Raw genomic sequence first — 13945 nt, forward strand, 5'->3', positions numbered from 1 at the left:
TAAATATAGACACCTAGATCTATTTCCCCATCTTCCTATATATATTTGCATGTACATGTCTTTGTCTAGACCTCCATGAATGCCCTTTGACTCCTAGCTCTTTCCTCCATCTCCCTTGGCAAGTACCTATTTTCAACAACACACAAGAACCTCTCCAGAAAAAAATACACATAAATCAAGTTAACTACATCTGTGGGAAGAGACGATGGAGAAGATCAATATCAGAAGCTAAAACAAGGTCAGTATTTGTGGAACAGTCCATCAATTGATTATAAGTTCTGGTGGCAGTTGAAGGAAATTTTTAAAGTCCATGGAATCCAAAATATGACCTTGAGTATACCCCATCTGAATTTTCAGACTACCTACAAACAGATTTGCTGCACTGGACACTAACGACAGAAGCCCTGATGAGCTGTGAGAGGACCTCAGGAACATCATATGCGAAGAAAGCAAAGGTCATTACAAAGACATCAGAGTTGATGTCAGAAGAGATTCTGAAATTTTCTCTTAATCACAGAGTAGCTAAAGCAAATGGAAGAAATGAAGAAGTCAAAGAGCCAAGCAGAAATTTTCAAAGGGAAGCTGTAAAAGGCAAAATAAAACATTATAATGAAATGTGCAAAGACCTAGAGTTAGGAAACCAAAAAGAAGAGAAAATATTTAACTATGTAGGAACCCTCAAAAGAAGATGGGGAAAATACACAGTTTTACTGTACAACCCAAAAAACTAGTCAACACACAATGTCCCCCACTGAACCATAGTGCTGCCAGGGACAACACTGGAGACACAGTGCAGGAATTGTGCCCAATCTGACCCCATCACACTGGGACAAAACACTAAGGGCGTGCAACAGAGCAGCAAGGGAAGCAAAATGATGAAATCCTGGGGGAATACCAAATATAGAGACTCTGGAGACAGAGTGTGGCACCCCATCAGACTCACCTGGAAAACACAAGTAAAGGCCAACAAGCAGACCCTGAACTATTTATAGGCCTTTCCATTTTTGTCAGTGGCCTTCCTCTTGTTGTTGTTGTGTTGTTATTGTTTTGTTGGTCTTGACTTCCTTTGTTGTTTTATTTGGCTTTGCCTGGTTTTTGCACTTATTAATGTATCAGCATGTCTATCTAGATAAGACAGGTAGAATAAATAATTAAGAGATGAAAAGAATGGGACCAATGGTTCCAGGGGATTATGGGAGAAGGGGATATGGGAGAAAGGAAGGCAGGGGGAGGGGTAACCAACCCAGGGACAAGGGAACAAGTGAACTAAAATCAATGGAGAGAAGGGCATAGGATGCCTGGTAGGGCTTAATCAAGGCCAAGGTAGCAGTGAGGAATTACTAAACCTGAATGAAAGCTGAACATAATGGTAGGGCAAGAGGAAAGTAAAAGGAAACAGAGAAAAGAACCAGGAGGCAAAGGACATTTACAGAGGCATGTACATATGTAAATATAGATAGATAGATTAGATAGATAGATAGATAGATAGATAGATAGATAGATAGATAGGAATAGAACTATGTACTTATAACTATATGTTAAGAATTAAGACTGCAGATGGACATTGGGCCTTGGCCCAAGTACTTCCTTAACATAAAAACACTCTGTTCTAATAAACCGGCATCTTATGATGCTCACCTTCCCAACGCGATTGCTGAAGACAAAATGGATACAAAAGCAAATGTGGTAAAGAAAGCTGATGGTGCCCAGCTATCAAAATATATAGCACCTGGGCTCCTAAAAGCTTGAAGATAAACAAGCAGCCATCTAACTGAGAAGCAACAAAACCTGCATGGAAGAGGCACACCACCCTGTATGATCATGAGGTGTCGAGGGGGTTAGGTGTCAGGCATCTAAGACAGAACAAAATCATACCCAATGTGAATTGGGTGGGCAGAGAGCATGGAGTGGAGACCCAATGCCCATCTGTAGACAATTAAACATCCCCTCACAAAGGGGTCACAGGAAAGAGATGAGTCAATCAGGGTGCAGCATAGCACCGATGAAACACACAACTTTCCTCTAGTTTTTGGTGCTTTCTTCCCCCAACTATCATGAGCTCAATTCTACCTTACTAATCGAATTATACCAGAACACACACACTGCTACAGACAAGAGGCCTAAACACAGGGAATCCAGGATAGATAAACCCCTCAGGGCCAACAAAGGGAGTAGAGATACCAGGAGAATTAAGGGAGGGTTGGGGAGAAAAGGAGGAACTGAGCACAAGGATCAACTCTAACCCCCTCCCAGGGGGATGAAAAACAGAAACGTGGGTGAGGAGCAACAGAAGATGATGTAAGATATGAAAATAATAATCTATAACTTATCAATGGTTTATGGTAGAGTGTGGTATGAGTTGGGGTGCCAGCCCCCCACCACTAATCACAGGTTCAGTAAGCACAATTGCACGGTTGAGATATATAAATATTATATTGAAGTCATTGAGAGCATGAGAGAGAGAAGAGCGGTTGCCATCATGGGGTCAGACACAATTCACGGCAGCATGCTCACCTCTGGGATGGCCATGATCTCACCAGCCAGGTGCACACACAGCATGGCCCAGGGGAGGAGGGGTGGAGACCCGGCAGGAGGCTCGAGGACTGGGCCGGAGGTTGGAGCCCCGGGCATGAGGCTGAAGGACCCCGCTTACTGTTAACCAAGCATTATATCTCTTAGGGGGGGGCGTAATTGCAAGTCACCATACATCATAGGAAGGGGCAGTACAATAGGCATATACATCATAGGAAGGGGATGTTATGATAGGCATAAACGTGACAGGAAGGGGATGAGCTAGGGGGTGTGCCCACAGCAATGGGAAGGTCTAGGGGTATCCATGTGACAAGATGGTCAGACCCAAGATTCATGATGGCATCCTAACCTTAGTCATCTTTGGGCAGGTTTGACCTCTCTGGGGTCTCCAGGGAAACAGACAACTACTATCCTTATCAGAAGAGAGTGGGCCCTTTTTGTTGTGGGATAAACAGTGTTGTCTGTTTGTTCTAGGTGTCTGATAACCCTTAGGGAGAATAACTCTGATCTACTTCTGATGACCTCCAAGTGTATAGTCATTCACAAGCAGCTAAAAGTTTGGCATATATATGGGGGAGACAACTTGGGAGAAATCCTTCTGTTTCCCACAGGTGAGGATGGGTGAGGGACAGAGAGGGAAGAAAGGGGAGCCTATATCAGGGGCTCATGTGGGAAGAGAATGCTTTGAAAATGATGAAGGCAGCATATGTGCAAATGTGCCTGACACACTGGATGAATGTATGGACTGTGATAAGAGATGTAAGAGCCCCAAATAAAAGTGTTTAAAAAAAAAAAAAGCTAGCCAACATTCAACCCGTTCAAGAGGTAGTTTCTGATCAATGGAACCAATGATGCTGAAGGAAGAAGTCAAAGCTGCACTGACAGCATTAGCCAGAAACAAGCCTCCAGGAATTGATAGAATACCAATTTAAATTTTCCAACAAACTGAAAAGCCAATGGCAAGATCTTTGGAAGAGAGTTATTTGACCAAGTGACTGGACAAGGTCCATGTTTATACCCATTCCAAATAAAGGTGACCCAACAGAAAGCCCCAATTACAGAACAATTATTAACACCACGTGCAAGTACAATGATGCTAACGAGCATCCAACATGGCTGCAGCAGTACACTGACAGGAAGCTGCCAGAGGTTCAGGTCAGATTTAAAGGAGGACGTGGAACCAGGGATGTCGTTGCTGATGTCACATGGCTGAAAGCAGAGCGTAATAACATGAAGATGTTTACTTTTGTTTTATTGACTATGCCAATGCATTTGATTGTGTGGATCATAATGAACTATGGCTATCCCTGAGAAGAATGAGAATCCCCGGACACAGCATTGTGCTCATGTGGAACCTGGACATAAATCAAGAGGCAGCTGTGTGACCAGAACAAGGGCATACTGCGTGCTTTCAAATCAGGAAAGGTGTGAATCAGGCTTTATCATCTCACCATACTTATTCAGCCTGTTCACTGAGCAAATCATCAGAGAAGCTGGCTTATATGAAGAAGAATGGGGCGCCAGAATTGCAGGAAGGTTTATTAACAACCTGCAATGTGCAGATGATGCAACCTTGCTTGCCGAAAGTGCGGAGGACTTGAACCACTTGCTGATAAAGATTAAGTATTGCAGCCTTCATTACAGATTACAACTCAATGTAAAGCAATCAAAATCCTCACAAATGGATCAGTGAGGAACAGCATGATGAAAAAAGTACTGAAGTTGCCAAGGACTTTGTCTTGCTTGGATCCACAATCAATGCTCATGGAAGCAGCAGTCAGGAGATCAAGTGGCATACTGCATTTCTTAAGTCTGATGCACACGACTTCTGAAGGTGGTGAAAAACAAGGATGCTACTCTGAGGACTATGGTGAACCTGACTCAAGCCATGGTAGTTTCAGTAGCCTCATACGCGTGTGAACGTTGGACACTGAATAAGGAAGTCACAACCGACCGGAAGGCACCTAACAACGTATGGCCTTAGCTGAAAGCTGCTACAGGTCTTACTGTCGTCCCTGTAATTAATGCCCAGTGATAGGTGTTTAACTTGTTTCTCAATTCAGCCACATTAACATTATGAGCAACTATACCCACTATCATCTAGAGCGAAGCTACTTCACAAGCAGTGGTTCTAATTTGAAAAATTACTTAGTGAAAGTCTAAAAGTAATGCTCCTCATTATATTCATTCAAGTAGTATCAGAATATACCATGACAAATAAGAATATATCCTCCACCCCCACTGTTTTGTCTTTCAGCTCATCTTTGGAATAAATTGTATTTAGGAAAAAGTTATTATATTACCTTTTTTATCCTAGTATTTCTTACATATAGACATAAAATTTTGACCTTGTAATTTTCCATTTTTCATTGCAGTTTTATGAACATTTGGATTCTGGAAGAATCCTGCTGTTTTCCTTACAATAAAATGACTTTAAAATAACTTTCCATGCCACACTCTACTTGGTGAGCAAAAAAGATGATGACTTTTTAAAAATCTCTACTCAAATCTATAAAGAACTCTTGAGAACTACCAGTCCTGTTTGAATTCTTCGCGTGCATAGATTTGTAGAAATTTATGGGCATTTTCTTCCCACTGTTTTCTATAAAATGTTTCCCAGTGCATTCATTTGTCATCTTTACCCATGTTGATAAGTATAAAAGGAAAACATCCCAAAGGAAGACACTTCAAATAAAGTCATCATGCAGAAACTTATTTCAGTTCACAGAAACTTCCCTTAGAAATGTTCCCATCTTGTTATTGCTTTCAAAGTCCCCTTTCTTCCAACATTGAATGGAATAGTTCCATTTTGCAAATAAAAGAAGACAATTCAGTATGTGGGCTGATTTAAAAATGAACATTCCATTTTGCTTGATTGAAGAAAAATGAGATTAACAAAGAAATAGTAATAGATTGTGACAGAATGCTTTCCCCTTACTTGTTTCAGATACAAAATGAGTTAACAAATGCTTCAGTTTAAATCCAACGTACTGCATCCAAAATGACTTCAGTGTCTCTTCTGCTCCTTAGTGCTTTCTAAAAGAATTTATCAATAAGGAAAAGTTATGATCTAATCTCTTCTACCCCGGAATACCAAATCTTTCCTATGGTCATTAATTCTTTAAATCACAAAGTGATGATCATAGGTACTGATGACAGGAGATTGATTGGAGAAGAAAAAGCCAGTCGCTGGCCACATGATTAAAACGCTGTGACACTGTGACAAGGCACACCCTTCTGATAAGTCAAAAATGAGAAAGTATATACTTAATGTCCCCTGCTTTCTGAGCAGGTGGCCCAGTGTGTTACGCATTGAGCTGCTTACTGAGAGGTCTACAGTTCGACCCCACCAGTTGCTCCTAGGGAGAAAGATGAAGCAATATGTTTCCATGAAGAGGTTTCCACATAGATGTTTCCAATATGTTTCCATACAGTCTCAGAAAACCTAGGCGGCAGTTCTGCGCTTGCCTACAGGGTCCCTGTGAATCGCAGTAGATTTAAGGGGAGTGGGTTTGGTTATGAACATTGTGCTTTGACATGGTCATGTGAGGCAGTATGTGGTAATAGAGTGTCATTCAACCTTTTTAAAAAGCAATCTATGATAAGGATTTTATTTTGTATCGTGATCCAATACAAAGTTTATGGAGCAATGCCTAGTCTTTTATTTAAACTATTGTCAGTAACTCGTATTCTATCTAGCTAGCTAGCCAGCTCTATATCTAACTTTCTCTGCTTTTCAGAGACTGTAACATGGACAAGTTATTTGACCCACTCTTAGATTTTTTCATTCCAAGCTTGTGAGATTAACTGAATTACCCTATGTGATGTTCTGAATACATATGAACTCTCACAATGTGAAATAAATGAATTCCTTCCCAGTCACTTCACTCTCCTTACTTTACATAAAGTCTATCCAAATATTATGTTGGACAGAGTCAATGATTAACTATATCAAAATATAAAAATAAACTTAGAGGCAGGCTGTGTGTGGTAGTTATATAATCATTTGCCAATTTGAGAAGATTTGGAATGAAGGGGCAGAGTATTGCCTGCCAATCACATCATAACCAATGAGGCCTCTGTGTGGGCACGGTCTTCTCCTGAGGATTCTGGAAACTCCTGCATTCCTCCTTGGAGGTGGGAGACACTCTCTTTCTCTGCTAAGTCCTGTGAGACATTCTTGTTGACAAGCCATGGAGACAGGCTGATGGCAGCCAGAACCTCAGAGCCGGAGAAGCCACGTGGAGCCCCCTGCCAGCGCTGAGATGCTTACACCGCCACTGAATCCACAAGACTGTCCACCTATTGACCTGTGATCATCCTGCATTCAGCAGTATTGCATGTGTTTCATGAGCCTAAAGAACAATTTATAGATTGGTATTGGATATATGGGCTAATACCAGACTTATGGACTTGATCTGGACTGGGCTAGGATGTTTTCTTAATATTTGATTGCTATTGAATATATAGCTCTTTGTTATACACATGGGTGTCTATGAATTTGTTTCTCTTGTATTCCCAGGCTAACACACTGTGATAGACAACCTGAGTCATAATCTCTTGTACATCACATCTCCCAGCATCCACATCCCTGTGTGGTACCCTTCCCTACCGATTGTGCACTTGGCCACTTGACCTGCGATATAATACCAGGCCAGGCCAGTTGGCATCAAGTTGATTCTAATTCATGTTGACTCAGTGGCTCAGAGTCAATCCCAGTGCTCCACAGGATTAATTATCTTTTCAGGAAGAAGTTGCCAGGCCTTTCCTCCAAGGGGCCTCTGGGTGAATCCAAAGCTCCAAGTGTTTCTTTAGTAGCCATGTGCCTTAACTGTCCTTCCCAGGGCCTTTAAAATGAGATATTAGCAAATGAAATACATAATTAATACTCCTCCCCTCAAAAAAACTCTTTGTTTTTGAGAAGTAATATCACAGGACAAGAAAAAGCAGCAACATTTTATTCCAAAGTTATGTGTCAAAAGAGTAAAGTATTGAACAATTTGGAGAATGACTTTACTTTTCCTGAAGGAATACAAAGATATTTTTTTGCAAGAAAAAGGAGCTCTTTCCCAATACTAGCTAAGGGACAAATATTACTATGACATCTCAAAAACTTGTCAAGCATGTATAGTGCTATGATGTAAAAGTGCCTGATGGTGCAAAAAAGTTTAAATCGTGGTGCGTTCACCATGAAAGAAATCCTGATGGTGCAAGGGCTCGAAGCCCAGCTGCTAACCAGAAGACTGACAGTCCAGACCCTGCAGGAGCTGTCGTTGAAATGGCCTAGAAATCTGCTCCACGAAAGAGTCTACAAGTCCACTGCCATGGACTCAGAGAAAGGGTTTCCAAGGCTTTGCAAATCTGTACTGGAGCAGACAGCCTGATTATAAGGTGTCCAATGCTTATGCCACAATGCCACCAGGGCTGCCCCAGGAAACCTTTTGGGGCAGTTCTAGTCTGTCAGACAGTGTCATTATCAGTCAGAATAGACTCCGCGGCTCACAGCAAGAACACAGCAGGTTCACTAACTATAATTTAACAGGAAAAAGAAAAACAAAACAAACGTCGCCACTGATCTTCCTGAAGCCTTTAACTTACAAAAGTAAGCAGTTTCGAAAGCATGAGGACATGATAGATACTTCAGCAGGAATTTGGGCAATAAGACACTTGTATAGGATTCAAGGAAAGATCGTTCAAAGTACCTTGAAATAGAAAACATTCAAGGCCTACAAAATCGGACTGCAGCTTGATCAAAGGGATTGATTTTTCAGAAATATGTTTATTAGCAGAGAGCGTGCAAGAAATCAAGAGTGTGGAGATTTCTGGGTTGGGCCCATCTCTTTTTGGTTCCTAGTCAGAGGATAAGCCAATATCTAGCTTGCGTATGTTTGGCAGACAAAGCCCTCTGTGGACATGGCACCTGCTACCTGAGGTGCCAATCTCCTTTCATTCAGACTCACACTTACCCAGGACTCCTCTGCCCATCTGACTTCCAATATTGTCTTCCCCGGGGAAGCTGTTTCAGCTGACCCAAATATTCAGTTTTCCTGACATGTGTGGTCTTAACAACAAGTTCGCATTTCTATTTATAAGAGAAAAGAAAATGCTACTTACTGATACAATAAAAGTTAACATCTCTTAAACATTTCATTTCTGTAGTAGAAACCTGGCTGGCATTTTAGGAGGTGCTATTTTGCTCTGTTAACATCCGCGTCTAATTGGTTTCATCATATTAAGGAATTTTGGATTTGAAAGAGACTCCATGATGTTAGGTTTAACAAATCACCCAAAGCAGAAATCGTGAGTGTACTGTGCCTGACAGGAGATTTATCTTGCATCCTCTTTAGCAGGTCTAGCAGCAGGGAACTCATTACTGTACCAATAGAACCGTCACTTCAGTTTCAGATGCCTCTAAGAGGCAAAAGGCTCTTGCTTATACTGAGCCCAAACTACGGCTGTAACTGTGATCTGTTCATCCCTTTCTCGTTCTGTCCTGTGGCACTGCCCAGATGAAATCGACTCCCAAGTGTACGTGACAGCTCTTCAAGTATCTGAAAATAGGGATGCCATTCCCCCGGCTAAAATCCAGACTTTTTCCTCAAATAAAAAAGTAAGCAAACCAATTGTTACCATGCTCTTGCCCCCAAATGCAATCACATAGCCAGTGGACCTTTAGAATATGGAAATAAGATGTAATCAAAATGTGCTACACCCGGTCTATCTTGTAGAGTACCATTAATATTCTTATTTGGGAAAATAATTCTACCCGATTGCACCCACGTTCAAACAGTTGCAACATAGGAGTGCTGCCCTTTAGCACCCAGTCAGCTAAAAGCTTAAGAGCTTTACGAAGCTGACTCTTGTCAAGGGTACATGCCATATTTTTCTAGCAGATTTTTCGAGACAAGGGCGGGATTTAAAAGCCGTCTCATTGCCATCTTACTTTCAACCCCAAATTCCAGTCAATGGAGGTGTTTTTAAATGCGGATTATCTTAGTTACTTTTTTTCATCTTTGATGCCCTCATCCAAAAGACGGAGAGAGACAATACAACCAGTCAAATCCTACTGGCCCCGTGTGTGTCAGAGAGAACTGGCTCTGAAGATGCTTGATGGCTCGAAACTTTCAGATGTGGAGGAAGACAGACGAGCTTCCCATGCCAGTAGAGATTTAGTTTCAGAAACCCACAGGGGCAGTTCTACTCTGTCCCTTGGGGTCACCAGGAGTCAGCATTTAGTTGAAGGCCATACATTTGGTTTTGGACTTTTGGGGAAGAGATCGCCAGGCCTTTCCCCAATATATCACTGACTAGATTCAAGTCGCCAGCCTTTCATTTAATAACCAAACGAACACTTAACCATTTTTACCACCTAAGCAGTCCTGCTCTGGGAAGGTAACAGGATAGGGAGAGATCGAGACCAGACCACCATCAGTGATTGCTAAGAAGCTCATTGCATTGACATCAACTGCACTGAAACACACAGTTCACCATATCATCTTGAAACCAAATCATGGAATGCTTTTATTGTTTTCAGTACAAAATGATGAGCAGCTAACACAACGGCATTGGGTTTCTGGCAAGTGCATCCTGGTTTTATGGGGGAAAGCAATGTACTCCAAGAGTCGGCTAATTTGGGGTGTATAGGAGTTTATTTTAAACCAAAAGGAATATGTTTTCTAGACATTATGTTACTTTAGCACCAAAAGAAGCCTCTACAGCAGGGGGGGGGCTCACACTTTGTCAGCATGCAAGTTACTCATAAAATGATCACATAAAAATGATCTACCAACTACAAACATGCAAAATGTGTTTATTTTTATTTATTACATTTATTCATAAATGCATTGAGAATTCTTTATACGTACAATGTATGTTTCTGTACCTTGCATAACCGCATGAGTCCATATTGCACAACACAATTAACTATGTACATTTTTTGGTCATTACCTGAGTTTACTCTGATGACTTGCATTGAATGGAATGAGCCAGGGATGCATAGTCCAGAGTGTAGCTGCTGACAGCCAGCCTTAAGCACACTTCCAAATGATCATCAGTCATGGTGGAACGGTACTTGGACTTAATGATCTTTATGTGGGAAAAGGCTGACTCACATAAATCAGTAGAGACGAATAATGCAGTCAAGGAGGTAGCACATTTTCTCATGTTTGGATACTTTCCTTCTACAAGTAAGTTCCAGAATTTTTATGTGCTCTGGACTTCTGTTTAATGTCGGCTTGTAGTGTCAAAATCTCCCATTCCGTATGAAAGTGATATGGTTTTTGTCTTCTTACTTGGTCCAGCTCCCCCACTCATTTTAATACCCTTTCTTACATTTAAGAGGAAAAACAACAAGGTCTAAAAATTAACTTAGCTGGTCAGGTTTGCTGCACTTAGCACAGTTGTTTGTGCACATGTTTGACATAGTAAGATTGCATCTGATTGGCGGCACTGTATATCAATTAAATGACGGGATTGATGGCGGTTTATGTCTATTTTTTAATGCCATGCGATCTACGCACACTACATGTGTGATCAACTAGTAGATCGTGATCGACGTATTGAGCACCCCTGCTCTACAGGAAACAGAATCACTCTTACTGTATACCTTGGGAAACTCAGTGAGACTTAAACTGCAGATTCTGGGAGTCAGAAGACATTCAGCGGAGTTCTAGTTTCATCCAATACCAGCTACATAACTGTGGGAAAAATGCATTTAACCTCTGTTAGTGATCCCTCCTCATAAGATTTTCAAGAGCAATCAATGAAATAATACATATGAATCATGTTAGCACCTGGAAATTTGCAAGGTCTACAAATTATTATCTATAACTATGATAGCCCAAGTCAAGAGAGTCAGATAAAGGCAGAGGCTGGTCTGGAAGCAGGATTTGCCTGATCCCCAAGACAATAAGATAGTATTGGTTAGGATGGTAAAGACATAAAGAATTAATTCTATCTTTCTTCTAGCAAATACTATCTGACCTCCTGACCACATTTTTTATACAATAAAAAATAGGATTTTGAAATTAATAAAAGGAACAATGAAACCAAAGGCATGGCCCACCTAGAGACTGTATAGTAACAACTTCAAGACAAAAAAAAAACAGGCTAAGAACTAGGTCATGAAAAAGGTGATTTACAAGGCAGACAAGAGGTAGGTCAAGGCAGGACACCTGTGAGGCAGCAATTGATGCCAATGCTGTCGTGGGCTTGAGGGAAAATGATCGAGGGCATTTTGACTGTGATGTGGTATGGCCCACATTACCACAGGTATGTAGGTTTGGTCCTGGCTCTTAGTGCCTTTCTGACCTTACTGGGCACTAGACTATCAGTACCTTTTCATAGGTACAGACTAATTAATATACAGGAAACCAAAATATTCATCAACATTACATCAGCCATGGAATGCATCAAGATGACTGAAAACATAAACACAGAAAAGGATACCATAGTATAGTATTTTTTTTGGTAGATGAAAACATCTATTTCATGGAATAGGAGGAAGGTAAAAGGAAAAAAGATAGGAGGCAAAATCTATAGAGGTATAGCTATAGACATGTGTATAGATAAATATAATAATTTATAATGAAAGGGATAGAGGTCAATGTACATATATTTATATGTTAAATGTTAAGATATCAGACGGACTTTGAGCTTCTACTCAAGGCCTCCCTTAAGACAAGAACACTTTGCTCTAATAACCTGGCACTCTGACATTCACCTTCTTGACATGATAGCCAAAGACAAAGTGGGTACATAAGCAAATGTGGTGAAAGAAAGTGGATGGTGCCTGACTATCAAAAGATATAGTGTCTGGGGTTTTAAAGGCTTGAAGTTAAACAAAGAGCCATCTAGCAGGGAAGCAAATAAGCTTACATGGAAGAAGCACACCTGTGTGATCATGAGGTGTCGACAGGAGCAGGTATCAGGTATTAAAAAATCCAAAACAAACAACTATATCAATGTGAACAAAGGGGGTTGGAGTGCAGACCCAAAGTTTATCTATAGACAATTGGCCATCCCCCCACAGAAGGGCTATAAGGGATGATTCAACCAACTTGTGGTTTAACACCGATGAATCACACATCATTCCTCTATTTCCTGAATGCTTCCTTCTTCCCTGCAACTTCTATGACACAGTTCTACCTTAGAAATCTGGCTAGACCAGAGAGCACGCACTGGTATAAATAAGAGCTCTCGACACATGGGATTCAGGACAGATAAAGCTCTCAAGAACAGTAATGGGAGTAGCGATATCCTGAGGATAGGAGGAGAAAGGGGGAACCCATCACAAGGTGGGAAATACAGCACCCCTGAAGGGGTAAAATAACAGAAATGTGGGTGAAGGGAGACAATGGACAGTATAAAATAGGAAATAATAACAACAATATATAATTGATCAAGGATTCATGAGAGTGGGGGTGGGGAGGAAAGAATAAAGAGGAGCTTATACCATGGGCTCAAGTAGAATATATTTTTGAAATGATTATGGCAATATATGCACAAATGTGTTTGATACAATTGATGTATGGAATGTTATAAGAGCTGTAAAAGCCCCCTATAAGTTTATTTTACAAGATAGAATAAAAACATGTATTTCCTATGTTGCAGCAAAGCTGAGGCGTATACAGCAAGCTGCCTGGAACAAAAAAAAATACAAAACAAATACACATCTGGAGCAATGCAAGGTGACAAAGGACAGACCATAGTTTTTTTTTCTTCTTGATTCTTTGATTTAAAAGAGAAAGAAGGACAGAAATTCCAAAGAGCATTCTTATCTCCATCAGGTATCCATCATTCTAAATTGTTATTAATCACTCTCACCCATCGAGTAAATTCGGACTCATAGTGACCCTATAGGACAGCATAGAGCTACCCCTGTGGATTTCTGACACTGCACCTCTTTACAGGAGTAGAAAGCCTCATATATCACCCTCAGAGCAGCTGGTGGCTTTGAACTGCTAACCTCGCAGTTAACAGCCCAATGTGTTACCCACTATGCCACCAGGGATTCTCTTTTTGTAATGCACTATTTAAAATTATAGCAAGGCTTTTAAAAGTTCATGAAAATTTAAATGAAAACATGAGATTTTTAAAAAATTTTAAGCCCCCTTGGTATGTCAAAGAAAGAACTTGCATATACAGCAAGTCTTCCTCAAAATGCACTTTCCAAAGAATGATTCTCAGCTATGTGTTTTTAATGTTAAATAAACAATGCCATCAGTTTAAACAAACAAAATGAAACATTTTCTGAATAAAACCAAATTTCAAAATACTGAAATTTACTGGCCTTTTAATGTTGGGATTCAAATAACCTATCAGAATCAGTGTCTCTACATACTGAGATAAATGAGGACAGACAGTGAAACGTCACAGCTTTGTGTCAGGTGAAAAGCCACACTGAACGAAACAG

The 13945-nt window shown here is 40.7% G+C and overlaps 1 protein-coding gene across 4 annotated transcripts in view; it reads right to left on the minus strand.

The window, feature by feature from the left end:
• Window positions 1-13945, minus strand: part of TMEM117 (transmembrane protein 117) — a 641682-nt gene that overhangs the window by 480512 nt on the left and 147225 nt on the right. The window contains exon 3 of one of the 4 annotated variants that reach the window (XM_075551848.1): window positions 8499-8614. The exons of the other annotated variants lie outside the window; for them this stretch is intronic. Coding sequence (XP_075407963.1) covers window positions 8499-8614 — 116 coding nt within the window. The remainder of the gene's footprint in view (window positions 1-8498; window positions 8615-13945) is intronic. 4 annotated transcript variants of the gene reach the window in all.

Source organism: Tenrec ecaudatus, chromosome 6 (assembly GCF_050624435.1).
Source record: "Tenrec ecaudatus isolate mTenEca1 chromosome 6, mTenEca1.hap1, whole genome shotgun sequence".
In the NCBI taxonomy this organism is placed as follows: domain Eukaryota; kingdom Metazoa; phylum Chordata; class Mammalia; order Afrosoricida; family Tenrecidae; genus Tenrec; species Tenrec ecaudatus.